General features: G+C 40.9%; 1 protein-coding gene across 1 annotated transcript in view; it reads right to left on the minus strand.

Moving 5' to 3' along the window:
• Positions 1–20,504, minus strand: part of DENND1A (DENN domain containing 1A) — a 428,365-nt gene that overhangs the window by 225,716 nt on the left and 182,145 nt on the right. The window contains exons 7-8 of the mRNA XM_025051273.1: positions 19,685–19,738; positions 8,657–8,767 (exon numbers count right to left, since the gene is read on the minus strand). Of these exons, the coding sequence (XP_024907041.1) occupies positions 8,657–8,767; positions 19,685–19,738 (165 nt within the window). The remainder of the gene's footprint in view (positions 1–8,656; positions 8,768–19,684; positions 19,739–20,504) is intronic.

Below are 20,504 nucleotides of genomic sequence, written 5' to 3' on the forward strand. Positions count from 1 at the left end.
CACTACCTGGCCTGCCAAAGTGACTGCACTTTTGGCCCACAGACACTAGAGAAAATGAGTTCCTGTTCTTGCTGACTTAGCACGCAGTAGGTGCTTGAATTTCTTTAATGAAATTCACATAGATGTCTGCAAATGTGGGGGCCAGTTAGGGCTTTTCAAGTATATTAAGAAGTCAGTGACTTGAATATTACCCATTAGTACCCATTGTTTTTTTGTAGAGATTTGATCATAAGAATTCATATGAATTTGATTCACAAAAAATAAGATATCCACCCTATAATCGAAGGAATATATGATTTACTTCACAAATTGATTATGCTATTAAAATAATAAGATTCTCTGACATGTTCTCAGTGTAATGGCTAAAAAGAAACATGACCTCTCTTGTCTATTTATACACACTGCATCAGCACCCAACATTACTGAAAGCTAAAACAGATTACACTAGCCAATACCAAAATCAAAGCTCTTCCAAAGAGAAACACGGAACAAAGAACTTTTTAGTGTTATTCTGTACTCATGTCTTCTAAACAAACTTAACCTGCCTCCATTATGCAGTCTCAAAATGAAAATGAGTCTAATGATGCAAAATAACAACAATCAAAGAATAAATATTACTTTTGTCTATTCACTATTTCTGAATGTATCAATCATGTGGGGAATCTTAAAAAATAGACATTCTGTGGTTCTGTCCTAGACCAGAATGTCTGGAGCTGGTGTCTATTTATTCGAATTTTCAATAAGTTCTCTGGGTGATTCTAACACAACTAACCCATGGATTAGCATTTGGGATCCACGAGCAATTTGAATCCTCTGTCTAGTCCAAAATGTGCTCAATGCTTGTTGAAGCCACGGGAGAAGAGGCAAGAGAGGAAGCCCATGCGGGCTGAAGTCACAGCAAATTTTAAAGTATCACCAATTAAACTGTTTATATTCTACGTATTACTGTCTCTATAACGTCTCGGGGTTTTTCATTGTTGTTATAGTTCAACACGAACAAGAGTAAACCAACTCACACATAATTAAATGAAGACCATAGTTCAAAAGCAGTTAATTGTATTTACACTTAAAAACCAGAGAAAACCCACATAAATAAAACATAGCAATCTTTCCTCCTACTTCCTGCCAATGGAAGTCTCTTTCATTGATGTCTAACAGTTCTTAATATTCTCTGAGCCCTGGTAAAATTTTATGTGATGGAGATTAGAGAGGCTATGCTATTTGGAAGTCTGGCTGCAGCATCTGTATTTCCTGTCACTTCATTAGATTTGCTAAGGCTCTCCCTCTTCACCGAAAGGATCAGTTTTCTCCTCACTTCTTTGAGTACGCTTAGGTTGCTAGTGTGAACTCGGTTAATCTCTCTTTTTTAATATAAAAAAAGATGAACAAACAAAATGTTCGACTTATTTTATTTTTTAAATAGGACACTAAATTTAGTCTCAGAATTCTCTGTTTGGTAAGTTTCCAGTTACAAGGTCTTGGCTTCCCTCGAGCACAGTTTGAAACAAAATAATGCAGTTTGTTCCTACGGCTGGAACATGCAGAGTGGAGTGTGCGGGCAAAGAGGCCCTGGCTCGGGCCCAGTGCTTCAAGGCTTCTTAAGCTGCCACTCTCGTCTCTACTTCGAGGGCTGCAGACAGGCAGAGGATTCGTTATTTCTAGTCCAGAAGAGCTAGGAAAAGCCTTACAGACATCATTCAGGTACCCAAACCATTACGCAGGCTGGCCTGGTCACGACCAGGTGGAGGTCATCAGGAAAGAAGTGAAAATGAGGCCCAAACTGAAAAACTCCCAAGTTCACAAACTGGCCCTTCTTAGGTCACAAGACCAGGTGGTACGAAGACAGTGGAAGCTGTTGGTGGGAGTGGGCGGGGCAGGATTTGGGCAAAGCTGGGAAGGTACCCATGCCTTCTTACCAACCCTGAAGCATCTCCTAAGGGCGAGACCTGAGGGTGCCGATGGGGAGACATTAGTACTGCCCACAACTCTCCAGGCCACCAGTGTCCAGGGCCAGCTGATGCCTACATTCTCTGGGACTAATACTTAGTTTGCAAGAAACTGACTGGAAGAAGATACTAGTTTAGTTTTTCTTCCCTAAATGGGGCATTATCAGAAAAGTAGTAATTCTTTCAGAGTTATGAATATCATACAAATAATTAGATATGGAGGCTCAGTGAATCAGGTAATGGTCTTTCCACTGAACCATACTTCCTTCCTAAAAATTTGTTTTCAAAAGCTTCCACCGAATACCACGAATATATGTTCCTTTGGAAAGTAAATATGCCTTTGTCATTATTTACTGGAGAGTCTTAGTGTTCAGAACTTCTTGTGGTACCCCTAAATCACAGAAGGGGCAATGAGGACCAAGGCACACAGGGACTGGGAGGAACTGCAGTAATGAACCCCGAAGCCACAGCGAGTTAGGGAAGATGTCACGGCTGCGCTCCCCACAGGGGACCGGCACGCGTGGGACTGGGAGGCAGAGCAGGGTCATCTGCACAGCGCTCATGGAAATGGGTTCTGGCTAATGGAGTGCATCGGCTAGAGATTCACACAGTTTGCCAGGTGCCATGCACGTCGAAAGCGCTCACTGAATCTGAAATAGAAAGCATAGGTGTGCGTTCATAGGCGAGGGTCGGGCTAACAGTCTTTCTGTGATTTCAGTTCAGGGTTAACGGAATCACATCAAGAATGTTTCTCTGGAGTCAAGTGTCAAAGGGAAGGTGTGACGAAGGCGGGGCTGCCCGGGGGGCAGAATAGGGTAGTGAGAAGGGGGTTAGCTTGGAGCCCAGGGAAGTAAGTGGGTTTTAGTCCATCTCTGGGGGTCACCTCAGACAAGGCACTCAACTTTCCAAGTGTCAATACTCTAATCTGCAAAAGGAAAATAAAACCAACTAGCACCTAGGGTTGCGGCAAGAACCGATGAAAAAAAATATATGATTAGCGCCATGCCTGGCACAGAGTAGGTGGCTCAAAAAGCTTAATTTTGAAGAATTTTAAAAGGGTATGGGGGAGGGTTGGGGGCCTTCCATATAAAGCACAGAGCATGAATTTAAATGAGGGTGTTCTACACACTTAGTCTGTGGATGCTGTCACCACAGCTCTTTGGTAGTCTGGGAGCTATTTACAAGTTACACATGAAGCTCCTCTAATTAATATCCAATCAGAACTTACTTTCCTCAAGCCAGTTTATTAGCTACATCAGCAGCCTTATCCAAGATTCGGCTCAGACTATCTTTTGGGCTCTTTATGAGAATTCTCAAATTCCCTTGGTGGGATGAATATTCTTAACAATGTGCCTCTGGCTCCTGTGACAGTTCCCACACTAGGATTCTGACAACAGTTTGAGAGGCGGCACCCAATAAACATAACCTCTCCCTAAGACAAGCACTTTGAAGGGACTAAGATTCCTTTGTATGTGTAATTCCTGGACGTTTCTCCCTTTTCTGAAGCCAAAGCCTCCCTTCTCCTGACACTGGCTCACGATGACCTCTTTGCACGTCCCTCTCTCTCATCCAGGATGCGACCCTGGGCAAGTTATCCCATCTCTCTGATAGCCTACTCTGTAAAATGGGAATAATATCAACTTTCTAGGACTGCTGTTGGAATTACATGATATCATCTCTATAAAGGTCTTATTTTAGACCTACCTGTAACCCACAAGAGTTACCAAAGAGCAATACATATTAAATGCTGGATATGAAAATCTGGAAGAAAAATGAGGCCTTTGTGCTAGAAGAAATCACATTGAAGTATTTACATTAGAGAACAAGATTTAGTTAAGCCTTCCCTATTTATCACTTATAAAGGAAAACAATCAATATACATTAACTGAGAAAAGAAAATAGAAACTTACATTTTTCTTATACGGAATTATCACAACATTATTGACCAAGAAAGACTAAAATGAATATTACCTCTCCGAACTAAATATTGCTGGGTTTGTCTCTACTGATGCAGTCGTTTTTATAGAAGATGGCACTCTAGAGTGTTCAACAGCTTTTATCCTTCAGATGCTTAATGGGTCTGAGGAGCATTTAAGCCTATATCTTATCACACAAAATTGAGAAAAACATTGTTTGTCATGGTATGACAGGCCACATCTCGATTTATCAAGAGAGGGTCATCAGAAACTTCAGGCTAAAAGAGACTTTGCATTCCGCTTCTAATCAAAAAGATAATAACAAGCCACTATTGAGGAAACAGAAGGCAACAATTAGAAAACTTTTTAAAAAAATTCTGAAATTCGTGAGGTCTGAAGTCTTGGATAAAGCTCAAGTCTGCTCAGCTACTCTGTCCCCGTGGAAAATGCACATAACTGATCAGGACAGCTGCTGATTGCAGGTGAGATGTAAGGGGACCCCCTCTCCCTAAAGAGATTTCTACTATCAGTCAGTAAAGTTCAGAACTCAGTAAAGAATCAAAAAAAGGTTTTTTAATGTTTTGTTTGTCAAAAAAAAAAAGATTTTTATTTATTTATTTTTTAAGTCAAAGTTATACATGTTTATAAAGCCTTAAAAACAAAACAAAATGTACTATCGAGCTTATACTGAAAAACAGCAGTTCATCTCATGATTACCCTAAATTTACAGTAATCACAATATTTATGTTATTTCTAAATATTTGATTTTAAATTTTAAGCATTAATATTTGACTTCCTGTTATAGAAGTTATTACTATAAACATATCCATACACTACATGCCAGACTCTGTTTTAAGAGCTTTGCAAGTATTAACTCATTTTAATTTTATTTGACCTGAGGTCATCGGTGACCCAAACAAAAGCTGTTAGAGTGGAGAGGCGGGGCTAACTCCACAGAGGACGGAGCGGAGAATGGGAGAGAAAACGGTACATCGAAAATAACTCAAGGAATTGCATTCTAAAAGGGAAAAGAGAAATGGCATAAAGGAGAAGTGGGTCAAGGAACTTTCGCTTTGCTTGTAAGTTTGCGGGATATTATACCTAATGTTAGTAAGCTCATGAGAAGGCACCAGTAGAGAAGGAAGAAATTGATGCAGGAGAGAAGAGCTCAATGCTGGAAGACTTTCCTTAAGGTAGCAAGAAGGAACCTGAAGGGGCACCTTCTCAACAAGGCATCCCTTGGCCGTCTGTCCAGCAGTGCAAGGCCTGCCGCCTGCCGCTCCCTGTCCACTCTCCTTCTCTGGTTTGCTCCTTAGTGCTTATCATTAGGCCACTGTAAATACTACTCTAAATACCATATATTTAACTTCCCTTGCTTGTTCAAGGTCTTCACTACTAGAATGTAAGCTTAATGAGGACAAGCTTGCCTATTTTGTTCACCGTGGTTTCCTAGTGCCCACAACAGTGCCACGAAAAACACATGTTGAATGAAGTCAGGTGGACAGCAGAGCGCCTGGCCCTAGAGAGGACAGACGGTTCCCCGACAACATAGAAGGGGGAGTGGGAAGGCAGAGACCCAGGAGGCTGACGGGTGTGGGATGCGCTGCCACTCTCTGAGCACTTGCATTCTAAGGACAGGATTTCACGTTAGAAAATGTTTTCCCTTAGAAGTTCAAGACACTGCTCGACCGTCTTCTGGTTTCTAAAACTGCCACTGCAAAATCTTGTGCAATTTTCATTCTTAACCTTTGTACAGGACTTACTTTGTCTTTAACCCTGTACTGTAAAATTTCATGATAAAAGGGCTTGGTACCTTTAACTTTTCAAAAATTCTGAAATATACATACATACAAAAGTATGTATAGCATACAAGGAACTTTCAAAGGGGGGGTGGGTAGGGGGGCGGACCTTAAGACTCTCAAACTCAGCACCTAACTCAGTGGTTGACAAACTACAGCTCGAATGCCAAGTCTGGCCGGACTCCTATTTCTAAAAATTACGCTTTGTTGGAACACAGCCACATACACTAGTTTACTGATTATAACCTACAAAGTCAGGGTCCAGTAGGTGCAGCGAAAGCCATATGGGCTACGGAGCCATACTTATTATTAGACCCTTTACAGAAGTTAGTTGATCCGTAACCTAGCTCAAGACAGAAAACAATACTTTTGATGTCCCCTTATGCCTCTTCCCAGCTGTACTCTTTCACTCCCTTCAAGGAAACTATTACCTAAATTTTGTGTTAATCATTTCTTTTTGTTTCCCTTGTAGTCTGTATGTGTCCCTAAATATGCCACTTAGTTTTTCTTACTGGAACTTTATATGAATGAAATCATACTGTATGTTCTTCTGTAGCTTGATAGTGTAGTTCACCCTCACTGATACAGTATTCCACTGTGTAACTATACAATTTATCAGTTCCCTGTTGATGGTCATGGGAGCTCTTTCCAGGTTTAAAACACAAAAGCAAATGGTGCTATACTTGCTTGTACAGGTATCCCACTCTACGGGACCAAGAACTGTGTGTAGATATATGTACACACACACACACACACATCCCCTCTGCCCACAGGTGGACCTGCTGAGTGTTGGGCATATGCAAATAGTTTATGTCACGTGCTCTTCAAAGAGTAGACAATAAAATTCCCTACTACACCTCTAATACAATACCTGGCTTTATCGGACATCTAATTTTTGCAAACCTAGTGTTTTAATCACTGTAGTTTTAATTTGCTTTTCTGTGATTGCTACTGAGGTTGAGCATCTTTTCACATATTCATTAGCTATTGTGTTTCTCCTATTCATGCTTTTTTGCCAATGGTAGATTTCTCTTCTGCTTTTTAACTGTGGTAGTTCTTTACGTATTTCAGATATCCATCCTCTGTCAGTTGTATATATGGCAAATACCTCACCTCAGCTTGTGACTTGTCTTTTCATTCTCTGGATATTATCTTTTAATGAACAAAAGTTCACAGTTTCAATCTTTTCCCTTATACAACGTATATTGTGGATTAATTAAATCCTTTTCTATTCCAAGATCAAAGAGATTATCTGCCTAGTTTGTCTTTTAAATTTTGCTTTTCACATTTAAGTCCTTAGTCCATTTGGAATTCAGTTTTGCATATGTCAGACAGAAATTATCTTCCTTTTCTTCCCCATGTGGATAATCAATTATTGAAAAACCCATCCATTTTCCCAAATTTTATAATATCACCTCTGTTGTATATACAAAGACCCCATGCACATATGGTCTGTTTCTACAAACTCTATTCTGTTCCATCAGTCTATTCACGTATCCCTGTGCCATTTCCAGTGTCTTAAATATTTTGATATCTGGTAACCCATTCTTTTTTTTCAAGTATGTATTGGCTCTATGTTTGGCTTTTCTGTATTAATTATAGAATATGTTTGCCAAGAACAATGTAAAATTCTATTGGGATTTTGAATGGAATTATATGCAATCTACATATTGTTTTGGAGTAAAATGATGTCTTCAATATATCGAGTCTTCCTAATTCATGAACGTGGTCATGTTTTTTCTCTATTGGTGACCGTATGAGTTTTTACTTTAAATATGTTAATGTGATAAGTTATATTATTACATTTTCTAGTACTATTAATATTTCTAGGATGAACCCAACTTACTATGAATTATATTTTTATACATTTGCTACTATTTTAAGACTTTTATAGCTATGTTAATGAGTGAGATTGACTGATAAATTTTCTTGTAATGTCTCCTTATGTGGTTGAATGTCAAGTGTCACAAGAGAACTTAGAGTGTATTCTCTTTTTTTTCCCTAGAGTTTGTCTAATTGAAATTATGTATTCCTTGAGATGTTTGAGAAAACATCACTCTAAAATGATTTCAACTTTCCATGTTTGAGTTTTCATAGTAGAATATTGGGAAAAATATAAACTCTTAAATTTAGCAAGTTAAAAAAACTAAACTAAAAAGAATGTGAAAAATGTTTATATCGTACATATAGCGAAAAAAGCTCATTCCAATTTATTTTTTTAAAAAATCAAGAGCCTTACAAGATAAATGGAGAAAGACATGAACAAAATACAAACAGGAAGTAAATCTATGGTTAGAGGTCAGTTACCTCTAATCAAAGAAATTATAAATAAAGCAAACTTGCAATTCCATTTTATGCCTATTTTTCAGCAAAATTAAAACACATATGTGGGTGCGTACGTGCACACACACGCATACACACGCACACACACACAAAGACAACTCTGGCCAGTCTGCAGTGAAAATGGTATACTCGTATACAGCTGGCAACATTCACGATAAGCAAGCACGGCCTGTCTGGGAAGCAATCTGTCAGCCCATAAGTCATACTACTTATCAAGTCCTTTGACCTGGTGATCCCACTCCTTAGAATATGACCTGTATTGGTCAAAAGCAGTCAAAAGATGTTAAACTATGAACAATCGAAATGGCCATGAAGAGAAGAAAGACTTAGTGAATGATGATGCATCCATACCATGAAACATAATACAGACATGTAAAAAATGACAATGATGGAGGCTTATGTGGAAATATGCAAAGTGTTCATAACACAGGATCAAATCGAGAACTATTTGTAATGGACTGTGAAACTACAGGAACAAATGGAATATGCACTGGCATTGTAAAGGAACATGAATCATTACTGAAAACGACATGACACTATCTGAGGGGACTGTGGCTGATTTCTTTTTCTAAAATTTTCTTTAAATCTTCCCAATATATCTTTCAATTAAAAGAGCATAATGAAAAAGCCCGTCTCGAGACTGTCTACTCACAGTGCTGAGTTTGCTGCAGATGATGAGAATCCGGCGTTCGTAGAGCATGCTGGCGTACAGATGTAACATGTTGTTTACATCCACGGCCACGAAATATTCTGTCAGATTTCTCTAGGAGAAAGGAGAAGGAGAGGTTTGTGGCTGATTTTGTTGGTTCTTATTACAAGCGGTATCTAATAAAAGCGTGAGAAACAAAATAATCAGAACGGATACTCTCCTCTGCTGCTGTCCTCGTCTTCCTACCTGGGAGACCAAACCCCTTTCACGTATGAAATCATGAAATGCAAAGTTGGAAGAGACCTTGGAGACGAAGCAGTCTGAGCACTTACGCCTCTGTGTGGTGACTGCGGTCTGCAACGCGAGGTCACACGCAGCGCTGTGCTGCTTTTTTGTAGGAGTTCCTAACGGTAAGCGGGACGGTAAGTCTGCAGCCTTACGAATGAGGTCACCACGGCTCGGAGGGATACGCCAAGACCGAAAAGTCTAATAAGCGATGAAGACAGGACTGCAGCTCAGATCTTCGGACCCCAGGCCCTAGAACTGTCCCAATGCACTGTACCACATGTCTAAGCAGAAGAAAGTACTCAGGGAGCAAAGTGCAGCTCAGAGTCTGTTCCTGTCTAACAGATCCCACCCACAAAGGTCCCTGTGCTCCTCTCCGGTCACCACTGCTGGTGTCCCCTTTCTCTGCAGTTTACAATCTCTGAAATGACTCAGCTGGAATTAAAGCAACTTCGAAGATTTACAATTTCCAGGTATTTCGCTCAAAAGGAAGAAAAAAATCAAAGACAAGCAGCAGCAAGTTGTGACAAAGCAGTGTTTTAACTAGCTTTTGTCCGCAGACTGCGCTTCATTCCTTTAATTAGTACTACAGATTGGTACTTTACAGATTTCAGGAAAAAAATGTAATGTGTTTCATTTCCGCAACCCTTTCATACCCACCTGACTTTAATAATACACATGAATATGCTAATTTCTTCAATGTTACAGCTTTTCAATGCCACACAATATGAATCCTCTGAAAATGAAGGGGATGGGGAAGGAAAGAACGCCATTGCCAGGGGTTGCAATTTATAATTATGAAAGATCTATAACCCATAAATTCAAGTAAACCAGGTGGATTTTACATGCAAAATAGCATAAAGTGCTTTTCGACAATATTGTGGGTTGGGAATAAGAACGGGCATTTACCTTACGATTTATTACTGCTTGAGTGGAATACCAGTTTAACCATCGACCTTTATAAATAAAGAGTGAATTAATAGCTCCATACGCTGACTACGAAGTACCAGGCACTGTACCAGGTACCAGGTATGTAAAACCTCATGCAATCTTCACGAAAATCTACTGAGTATTAATCTTTCCAATATATACATAAAATAAGTCTGGGAGAAACCCCGTAACTGGTACAGTCAGAATTTGCATTCAGATCCAACCCCATAACCCATATACTTCCCCTTCCGTTACATTGTCCCACTCAAGTACTTTTAAACATCTGCAATATACAAGCCTTTACATGTATTATTTCACTTCATCTTGAAACCACTCTTTGAACAGGTATTCCCATCTCTGTACACAGATAAGAAAACAGAGACACAGAGAAAGTGAAGTAATTTGACCAAGGTTAGACAGTAAGCAGAGAAGGCATTATTCAGTCTTGGGTGGGTTTGTCTCTAAACCTATGCTCTTCTTTTATATCACCAAAAATAGTAAAGTTATGTTCAAAAAAAGAAAGCAGAGCATAGTACTAAAGAAGGATCAAAGTATGCTTAAAGAAAGAGAAAAGCGTCTGTTACAAAATTATTACCCCATTTATTGAATAACCCTTATGTGCTGGACAACAAGGCACTTTACCTCTGTTCTCTCTAATCTTCTCAAAAACCCTGAGAAAGGCACTGCCACCTCGACTTTCTATACGGGGAAACTGAGGCTCAGGAAGGTTAAAGCCTTCTGAAGGTCAGGCAGCTAGAAAGGGCCAAGTTTCAAAACCGGGTCTCCTGAATTCAAAACTCTTGCTCTAACGACCACACCAACTGGCCTCTTCGACAAACTTGAAAAGCAAAACAAAACGAAAACGAAAAGCAGCCTGAATTAGTCAACAAGCGCATCTCTTTCTTGCCTAGTGGACCGAGGAGTGCTGAGCTAATGATGTCAGGGTGGGTTTGTTCTGAAGACAGTGACATGGCAGAGCTATTCTCGCAAATAAAAATACAAGGCCCTCAGCTGAGCGTTTCAGTAAAATGCTTAACTGCTGATGAATTACATGAATTTTTCTTTTAGGAGAGGATGGAAGGAAAAAGAAAATAGAAATGAGGAGCTTAAAGAAGGCCAGAAAGCCCATTAGCACTTTTGACAGATCCAAAGATAACTCTGAAGCCACCAAAACGTGGCCTCAAGAGTCTGCCAAGAAGCTTCACGCTGGGTAGAAATATGTTACACAGCTTGCCGTCCAAATAAGGAGACACAGCGTCAGAGACAAATCCTGTGCCTTATTTTGGTGGGAGGAAAAAAAAAAATCACGAGGATACTTTTGTGGATGGGGAAGGGGACATTTCTGAAATAAAAACATCCCTTGGTTGAGGCATAACCCCCAGGCCCGGTCATGTTCTGAGAGATCCAGGTGCTTGTTCCAAAAACTCTATACAGGTATGTTAAAAATATGTAACATTTAGTCAAATTCTCTCTAAACTGTCATGTACTTTTTTTGGTATTTCTCATCCCATCTGTGCTGATTACCAAGATATTTGTGTCTAAACAGAAGCTGTCTTTCTTATCTGCTTCCTCCCCTGCCTCTTTCCTTCTGGGAAGCCACTGCCTAGGCGGGTGGGCGTGGGTGGGAGTGGTGACAGCCCCAGGAGCCTTGCTCAGCCACGGGAGTGCTGTGGGCAGAGGGGGCCCGGGAAGCAGCTCTAGGGGGGACCTGCAGCTCCGATCAGCCTCACCTCAGAAGAAAATCCGTGGAGAGAGGGGTTTCCTTTCCCGCATCCGAAGCATCCAGGGGCATAAGCCACGCCAGTCCTCAGTCTCTCAGACCTGCCGTGCCTTTTCACACCCCAGACCTTTACTTCTGCTGCTTCCTCTGCCTAGAATGCTCTTCTCTTCCTTGAGGACACACGCTTACTTTTCAAGGCCCAGCTGAAGGTTTCTTCAACTCGTTTGCCAAGTTTCCCTCTGTGCTTCCATGGCAATTTGTCTCTACCTTATAATCACTCAGATACAAGTATGTTTTTACCACTAGACTGAGGTCCCTTTGGGTAAAATGACATACCCCATCATCTAGCAGTTCAATGAAAGAATGAATCAATGAGTGGAGGAAGCGCCTGACTGAAGACTACCGCTCCCTAGTTTGGGCACAAGAAGAAACACACCAGCCTGGAAGAGTGACAAGGTAGTATGTAAAGAACATAGCATAGGACTTTAGGAAACCTGAGTCTGAGTCAGATGAAACAATCACTTACTTAGTAACAGTGAAAGGCCCATAGAAAAAGAATTGACACTGGCGACTCACAGAGTCGGATAAAATAGCTGGCGGGGGGGGTGGGGGGGTGGTGTAGGTGGAGGGCTCTTTAAGGTACCTGTGGCTCCATATTTTAAGTTTCCAGAAACAGGTAGTTTGTTCATCAGGGGTGGAGGGAGATGACAGAGAAGCAGGTATTCATTTCACAGCCAGGTCAATCGTGTTTCTCAGAGGGGTAAGATCAGAGTGGAGAGAAGGGGAAATAAGAAGAGAAGGCTCTGTGACAAGTTGTCCTAGGTCAACGCTGAAGCCAGAACGTCTTGTGAGCTGACATTGATAAAAGATACAGGCATGCTACTCTTCTAGCACTTGGCTTCAATGGAACTGAGTCTTCAACCTCCAATTTCTGTCTCCTATAGTCATCCAGTCAGCAAACAGTTATTTAACTCTCTCCATGTGTTTAGTACCATCCTGGAAGCTGGACCTAGAGATGAACAAAACATGATCCCCATTTTCTAGGAGCTTAGTGTGGGGGCGGGAGTGGCTTTAGACCTGGAAACCCAATATGCAAAGTAGTGTGGTCCAGGCTACACACGTTCTAGGGCTGGCGAGAAGGGCAGAGTCAACTCTGCGGCTGGACATGGGGGGCGAGGGGAGGCTGGGGAAGATTTGTCAGAGAAGATATGTGGCAGCCAGGCCTCCCAACAGTAGCTCGTTCCCTCTGCAGAAGCGGGGTAGAGGGGTACGTATTCCAGGCAGAGGCAAAAGCAGGAAGGACAATATAGGGCAGAGAAGCTGTGCTCAGATGCTGCAGGAGCCTAGACTTTACCCATGGGCAACAGGAAGCTGCCGAAGGACCATGATACAAGCACATTTGTGCTTCAGAAAGATCTTCTGGGTGGTCTTGTGGAGGAAGCATGGGAGAAGGCAAGCGGGAGGCAGGGAGATCAGTTCATAGCTACTGCCATATTCTAGGCAAGAATGATTAAAAAACTTTTCAGATGAAAGCTTTGGGTATGGATGTGATAGATTTCTGTAAAGTGGAATAACAGGACTTGACAATAAATTCGACTTGAAAAGTAGGGGAAGGATCTTGAACAACCGCCAGATTTCCAGGTTACTGTGCACACCTGTCCACTTGCCCAAACAGGTTTTTAAAGGGCGAGTCCATTCATTTAATGAAAGAGCAATCCTCCTTCTAAAGAACCACCAATCCTGTCAAGCATGGTGCTGGCCTAGTGTCCTGGATTATAACGCCATCGTGGCTAAGCCTAAATAACCACCCCCTTTATTCCTGACAAGTACTTCTCTGTGTGTCTCACCTGTTAGGAAAGGAAAACCCGGCTTCGAGGGACTATTTCCCAGCGCCTATGCTCTAAAGGGCTCATTTTCTCAGTGCCATTACATTTTTAGGCTCACGGACATTCGTTTACTATGCATGGAGTTTAAGCATTATTTCAGTTACATATAAAGCATGTCCTTCTGAGCATCTTCCCATCCTCCTAGCATTTATTATAGGCCCACTCTGGAGGGCTGGGGAGCAGGAATACCAAGCTGACTGCTACCCAGGCTGGGAAGGGCTCAAGCCCAAGGAAGGTCTCTGCTTAACAGAGACACAGAAGCCTAGAAACTGGGTTTCAGAAGAGGCATGAGCAGCACAAGCTCCTTCGGTTCTCCGGGCTTTCATTTCTCATCTCTACAAAGGAGTGGGGAAGGTCCCTTTCAGCTCTAACCCTCTGTGCCTCTAAATCTAGACAAAGAATAAAAGGCACCTGACAAAACCCCATTTCCCCCAGGAGAAGCCCCATAATGGCTGCTTGCTGCTAGCTGTTCCCGCTGGCTCCTGTGCCAATCCAGGTGGCTGGGGACTTCAGGCTCACTGTGATCCACACCCAGCGTTAGGAAGCAGGTGGGGGTGGGGGTGGTGATGGGGAGGTAGAATGGGCCGATACAGTGGGGCTTAGAGGAAAAGCGTCTTAGGTTCAATACCTCAGAGACATGAGATAATCCCCACACCAAAGAACCGACTCTAAGCTGGGTACTCCTTGGAGCCTTCGAAACAGATGCTAGTCCACCCCACGGTCTGTCGTGTTATTAGTCGTTGTGACTTCGGCTTCATGCACAGTATGGACTTACTGCACTGCATCTGGAGTGGGGTGGGGGGAGCTTCCAAGGCAAGAGGCTTGGTTTGGTCAGTGGGTCTTATTTCCTGAAATAACTCCTGCTCAGATTATTCTACCATAAGGTAAACCTTTAAAACCCTCTATTGACTTTTTTTTTTTTTTTTTTTTAAGAATTTAGGTTCCCTTAATTGTGTAGAATTCTTAAAAGGGAATTACAAATTTGGATTCTAAAATAATCTGTCTGAGAAAGAATCCCACAAACTCACATAAGCAATCAAATCAGAGAAGCGTATTATAGGAAAGAAAGCAGGGTTTACCCCGAGGTCAACCTTTATCCCTTTGAGAGAATGGAAAAACCATTAGAATAAACAATTACCTGACAACTCTTGAGAGCAACAATGGAATTCTCCATAATCTCGGTACTCGATAATAGGTCTTTGACTACCACTTCAACTTCATTTTTGAAAGTCACAATGAGTTTATAAATCTTTTCTATATCATGGTGCATCTTTTGACAGAGTGGAGTCTGGGCAATGTTATATGTAACTGTCCATTCTAAATGCTTTACTTACATCATTAACCACTTGGTGTGACACTGGCCAGATAATTAAGGCAGGTTTGTTTAATATTCCAAATGAAGTCTATATGCTTATACATTAATCAAAAGTAAACTTCAAAACCTGGCTGCTAAAAAGAAAAAAAAAATCCCTTCCACAGCCTGTTTACGATGTAATTATTACTACATATCTGTTCGTGATCTGTGACTTTTTTTTAATGCAGGTCGACTATTTAAAATTTATAAAGATTTATGCTCATTTAATTATTGCATGTATAAAATTCACTCCTACACGTTATCTCGACAGAGAAAATGCTGACGAGCAATTACATTGTGATAGTTTTCCAGTAAAAAGAAAATATCTTTACAAAGAAATTGAAGAAATAATGAAAATTAACTTCAACAGGCATGTGAAAGTGGAAAAAATTAATTCTCTACGTTTGCATTGCATTGATGTCTTGTAGACACAATGGCCCAAAGGCCAAGTGAAAAGAACGATTATTTTTCCTTCTTTTGGGGGTGCATAATTCATTCATTCATTCCATAGATATATATTGAGCATCTACAATATTCTAGGTACAGTGCTAATTATGGAGAATCAGTGATTAAAAAAATACTGATCCCTGCCCTTAGGTAGGAGAGATAATATTAAACAAATATTCACACAATTAATTACACTTACGGTAAGTGATTTCTTAGAAGAGTATATGGAGCCCTGGAGCCAGAGGCCCATGACCCAGCAGCACCCCAGTGCTGGGATCAGGCTGGCCTGACTGTGAACCTTAGTTTTAGCATTTACTGCCTGGGTGACCTCGTGTCCCTGGACTCCACTTCCTCCTCAGAGCTCCCGAGGGATAACAGCCACACCACAAGGCTGCTGCGAAGATCTCATGATGCCACCAATGGTGCCTGGCCGGACCCACAGTGAGTGCTCGCTCCCCTCTCTCTCTCTCTCACATTAACCCTTCTCTGAAGCTGTCCAGAAGAATATGATCATCCGGTGACAGAATCAAGTTCCATATCCTAAAGTCTTTTTATCCTTTTCTTTGCTTATTCGCTCAAGTTCATTACGTCCCTTCGAGGAGATGAACAATAAATGTTCACAGACATCTCGTCCCATATTACAGGCACTGGAGCACTGGACTCCATTCCCTACGCTGTTTCCTAGCTTCTGAAATACTGGTGTCAGTGGTGCCTAAGAGAATTGTGTGGGCAAATATATACTGCATGAAAAAAAAAAAGTACTGGTCTTCACAGCCAAGCACGTCAGCAAAAACCTAGACAAGACAAGCTATTAAGAAGTAACGTTCCCAAGCCCTCAACCACAACTGAGACCCCAAGAATTCTAGAAAAGCCAAGGGAAGAAGGGAAAGAAAAGTGCCATCGAAAGCAGCATCTCTGTTGCATCGGACATGGAACCTGGAACTTTTCACTTAATACTTCATTAGTCCCTCCCATTTTTCTTTATTAGATAAGAATGAGGAGGCTCAGAACAGAAGCGCGCAGCTCAAGGTCCCAGGGTGCTGGAGCCCGGTGCCTGGCTGTCTCCCGAACGCATGTTCTCTCCGTTCCAGCACACTATATCGTATTAACAACCCCACGGTTATTGCTTGTTTCAATTTGCAATGCAGCAATTTAGTCATTTTAAATTAATCCTTGAAAAATCACCAAGAGATTAAAATGCAAATTTCAACATGGCTAGAGCTCAAGAGTGACTCTATGTCAAAAATCACACAAATTGGTCCTACAAAAGTTCAAATTCTCCTTAGAGAAAAAGCTTGCCTGCTTCATTTCACATTTGAGATATGAAAAATCGTTTCTTTTCCTTTTATCTCATGCATATCAAAAGTCGACCACAGGGAGGTGGTGGGAGGTGGGTGGGTATAATGGAAACAAAATGCTCTAGTTCCTTACAAACCTGGGTCACTGCACCCCACTTAGAGCAGACCTTGGGCTAATAACCTCAGGTCTGTCAGCCCTGGGTCTCTATATGTACAATGGGGCTCACTTCTACCTCTGACAGAGGAGCTAGAAGGATTTAAATGGAACCATGTATGTTAGAAGTCTGGCAGATTGTTTTATTATTCCCGCTTGGAAACAAACAAGGCCAGCCTTTTACTGGTTTACAAAGGAGGATTTAGGGGACAATGGGTCATACACAGGGAATTGGTTCATCAGTGGTAAAACCAGCAAAGAGAATGTAAATTTTTTTAAATGAGGGGGGCAGGGGAGGTGGCAGACAGTGTAGACAGGAACTAGAAGTGGGGCTATGAAGAAGACAGTTTTGTTTGTTTTGTTTTTCTCTAAACTATTTCTAATCTCAGTAATTGTGGTTTTGAAAATTAAGAAATTATCAGAATTTGCAGGTACCTTAAATTTAAATTCTTAAGGCATTCTCGGTCCTTAAAAAAAATTAAAAAGAATCTACCCTAGGCAATAATTGTAACTACAACATTATTTATAACAGCAGAAGACTGCAAACAATCTATATGTCTATTAGTAGGAGAAGCATAGTTAAAGGACTGTGGAGATTTTCAGTAAAATGTGGGGATTTTCAGTAACATATGATGGATATTTGTCTCTTCTCTCTTTTGATGCCATGCTCATCCCATCCTCCCCAAAATTCATAGTAAGAGAATTTTAAAAAACATAAACCCATAAAATAGGAGAAAAGACAACAATGGAAGAAAGACGTCAAAAGTCTTTGGAAGCCAGAAAGCAGAGGTTACTAAAGAAATGGTTCTCAGCCTGGGTCATATGCCCCCCGGAGACATTTGGTAGTGTTTGGAGACAGTTCTGGTTGTCACAGCTGGAAAAGGGTGTGCTATCGTCATCTAGTGGGTGGAGGCCAGAGATGCTGCTAAATATCCCACAATGCACAGGACAGTCCCTCAGCACAAAAATGGTCTGGCCCAAGCTGTCGAGAGTGCCAATGGAGGTTGAAAAACTGCAGGAGACTGACTTGGTGGCCAAGAAAAGGCTGAACGCTAAGGCGGGGGCCAGGGGTCAGGGAAGCAAGCGTCAAGTCCAGCTCACACCAAACAACTCCAAAAAGGTTAGGAACTGAAGACACCAGAATCTCTGAAGGCCAGGGGAAGTAGGCCAATAAAAATAAGAGTAATTTGTTCCCAAGATTCTCCTTTCTCAGCTCACACAGCTAGTCAAATGGCCTTCTAGCAACCCTCTAGAAGAATAAATATTTGCTTTCTATAAGAACTGAAACAGAAAGGCTTGGGGTATACCAGGTATAGCTGACAACAGGGGATAAAGCATTAGGTCAAAAAACGGGAGCGGGTATTAAAAGTATACATGCTAAATGTTGATATACCATAACCTACCACCCCCGTTTAGCTTCCAGAACACGGATAATTGATTTTACATTCCCTGGCAAGAGAAAACTGACTAGTCCAAAAAAAAAAGATTCCGATACTAATAGTTGAGAGTCTCCTACCCAATCCTCCCCCCTCCCTTGGAACCAGGCCTCTGATCCATCATTTACAATAACAGAACTTCATTGAACTTGATTACTTGACATTTACAATTTGTTTTACAGACAACACTTAACAGAATTTCCTTTCTGTGAATCTATAGTAGTTATGGAGAAATCACCACTTATTCCAGTATTTTTAAAAAGTAATTGAGTATATACCCATGAGAATTGAAAGCAGGGACTTGAATAGGTGTTTGTACACTATTGTTCATGTAGCAATATTCACAATAGCCAAAAGGTAGAAACAACCCACGTGTCCATCGATGGATAAGCAAAATGTAGTATGTGATACACATACAATGTTATGCTATTCAGCCTTATAAAACAGGGAAATTCTGACACATGCTACGGCACGATGAACCACAAAGGCATTATGCAGAGTGAAATGAGCCAGACACGAAAGGGCAAATATCGTATGATTCTATCTAAACGAGGTGCCTAGAGCAGTCAAATTCACAGAAAGAACTGTGGTTGCCACAGGCTGAGGACAAAGACAGAAATGGGGAATAAAGAGATTGTTTAATGGGTACAGAGTTTGGGCTGGGAAGGATGAAAAAGCACTGGAGGTGGATGTTGTGATGGTCGCACAACAGTGTGAATGTGTTTTACACCAATGAAATACACACTCGATGAGGATTAAAATGGTAAGTTTTATGTTATATATATTTTGCCACAATTCAAACAAAGTAATCAAGTGCCTAAGTAATGATGATTCTATATTTAATTCTACATACTACTATTTATAATCTGAGTAAGACATTTTGAAAAATACACCTTACGGCTAGGCTAGATATGTCATTCAGCTTGTCACAGTGCAAACATTAACCTCTGCTCCCTCAGACTCAAGTTCACTGCTTGAGAAGTGGGGGTGGGGTCCTCACACTTAGACCCACAAATACTTTATTTCACTCTCTTAAAAGTGAATGTACAAATACTGTAGAAATACAATTCCACTTGAGTAAATCTACCCTAATTTAAAAAAAAAAAAAAAAACAACTTTATATGGAAACATTTTATTTACATCGGCAAAAACTGAAAACTGCCTAAATGCACACGAGAGGAAACAGCTAAGTAAACTACACAGAGAATGGAATATTAGGCAGCCAACAAAAATGATTCTCATAAGTAAAATGGAAAAATGCTTACATAATAGGTGATTTTAATTATGTAAAAATACATTCTAAAAAGATTAGAATGAAGCATCAACATGTTAATAGGTGATTGTCTTTGAGAAATGTGAATAATAATTCCTCCTTGTCTTTATACTTTCAATACTTTTCAAATATTCTCTATTTGTTTTTGCCTTTATAATGCATTTGGGGGGGGATATAACTTTTTATTTTCTTTTAAAAATAAGTAAAAACAAAAATAAAAATTTAACTTTTTTCTCCCAAATACTCACATTCTCAGGTATGCTGGGAAGTTCTCTGGTATCGGGCACAGTAAAATAAGAATGCTGAAAAAGAAAAGCAAAAGCTATTTATTTTGGCAAAACTATGCAAGAAGCACATTATTCAGCAATCAGGTAAATGATCTGAAGATAATGCTTTACTCAGATGAGGAAACAGTTTCACTCGTAGAAAATGTCCATAAAATATTTTCTTTGGATAATGCTAGATTAAAGCCAGATGCATAAAGTCACCTGGTAAACGGAGTCATTTTCTATGAAAGATGAACTTCTTTGGGAGATATACATGTACAGCTCTAAGAGGTTAAAGGCTAAATTCCCACACAATGTTTGCAGGTTTCTGAACACGTGAAAGCTACAGGCTTCATAATTTATTGTTCAATGAGGCAAGTGGTCTCTAGGGACCAAATATCACTAGGTTCACTCAGCAATGGTCTTTACCAACCAAATCTGCCATTTCATTTCAGCATCTGAGGTTATATCCATCTACGAGCGGCAGGCAAAATCTGCTCCGCAGGCCCAAGTGATGTTAAGGGCAGCTCCAGCTGAAGGACAGCTGCGCTGAGACCATTACAGATGATTACCAGTTGAGAATTCATCTCTGCTATGCATGCTCTGCAAATAAGCCTCCTGACTTCCAGTGCAATGTCCAGTGAAGAGAGCACAATCTCCAGCTCAGTGGAATTGAAAACCTGACTTGTTCAAAGAACTTCCAAGGCAGCGTCTCCATGTAACAAGCATGAATTAAATGACAACAGGCTGAACTGATGACACCTCCTCTGTGTTACTAAAGACTCAGAGGACAATGGCTAGC

Source organism: Pteropus alecto, unplaced genomic scaffold (genome assembly GCF_000325575.1).
Source record: "Pteropus alecto unplaced genomic scaffold, ASM32557v1 scaffold67, whole genome shotgun sequence".
NCBI classification, from domain to species: domain Eukaryota; kingdom Metazoa; phylum Chordata; class Mammalia; order Chiroptera; family Pteropodidae; genus Pteropus; species Pteropus alecto.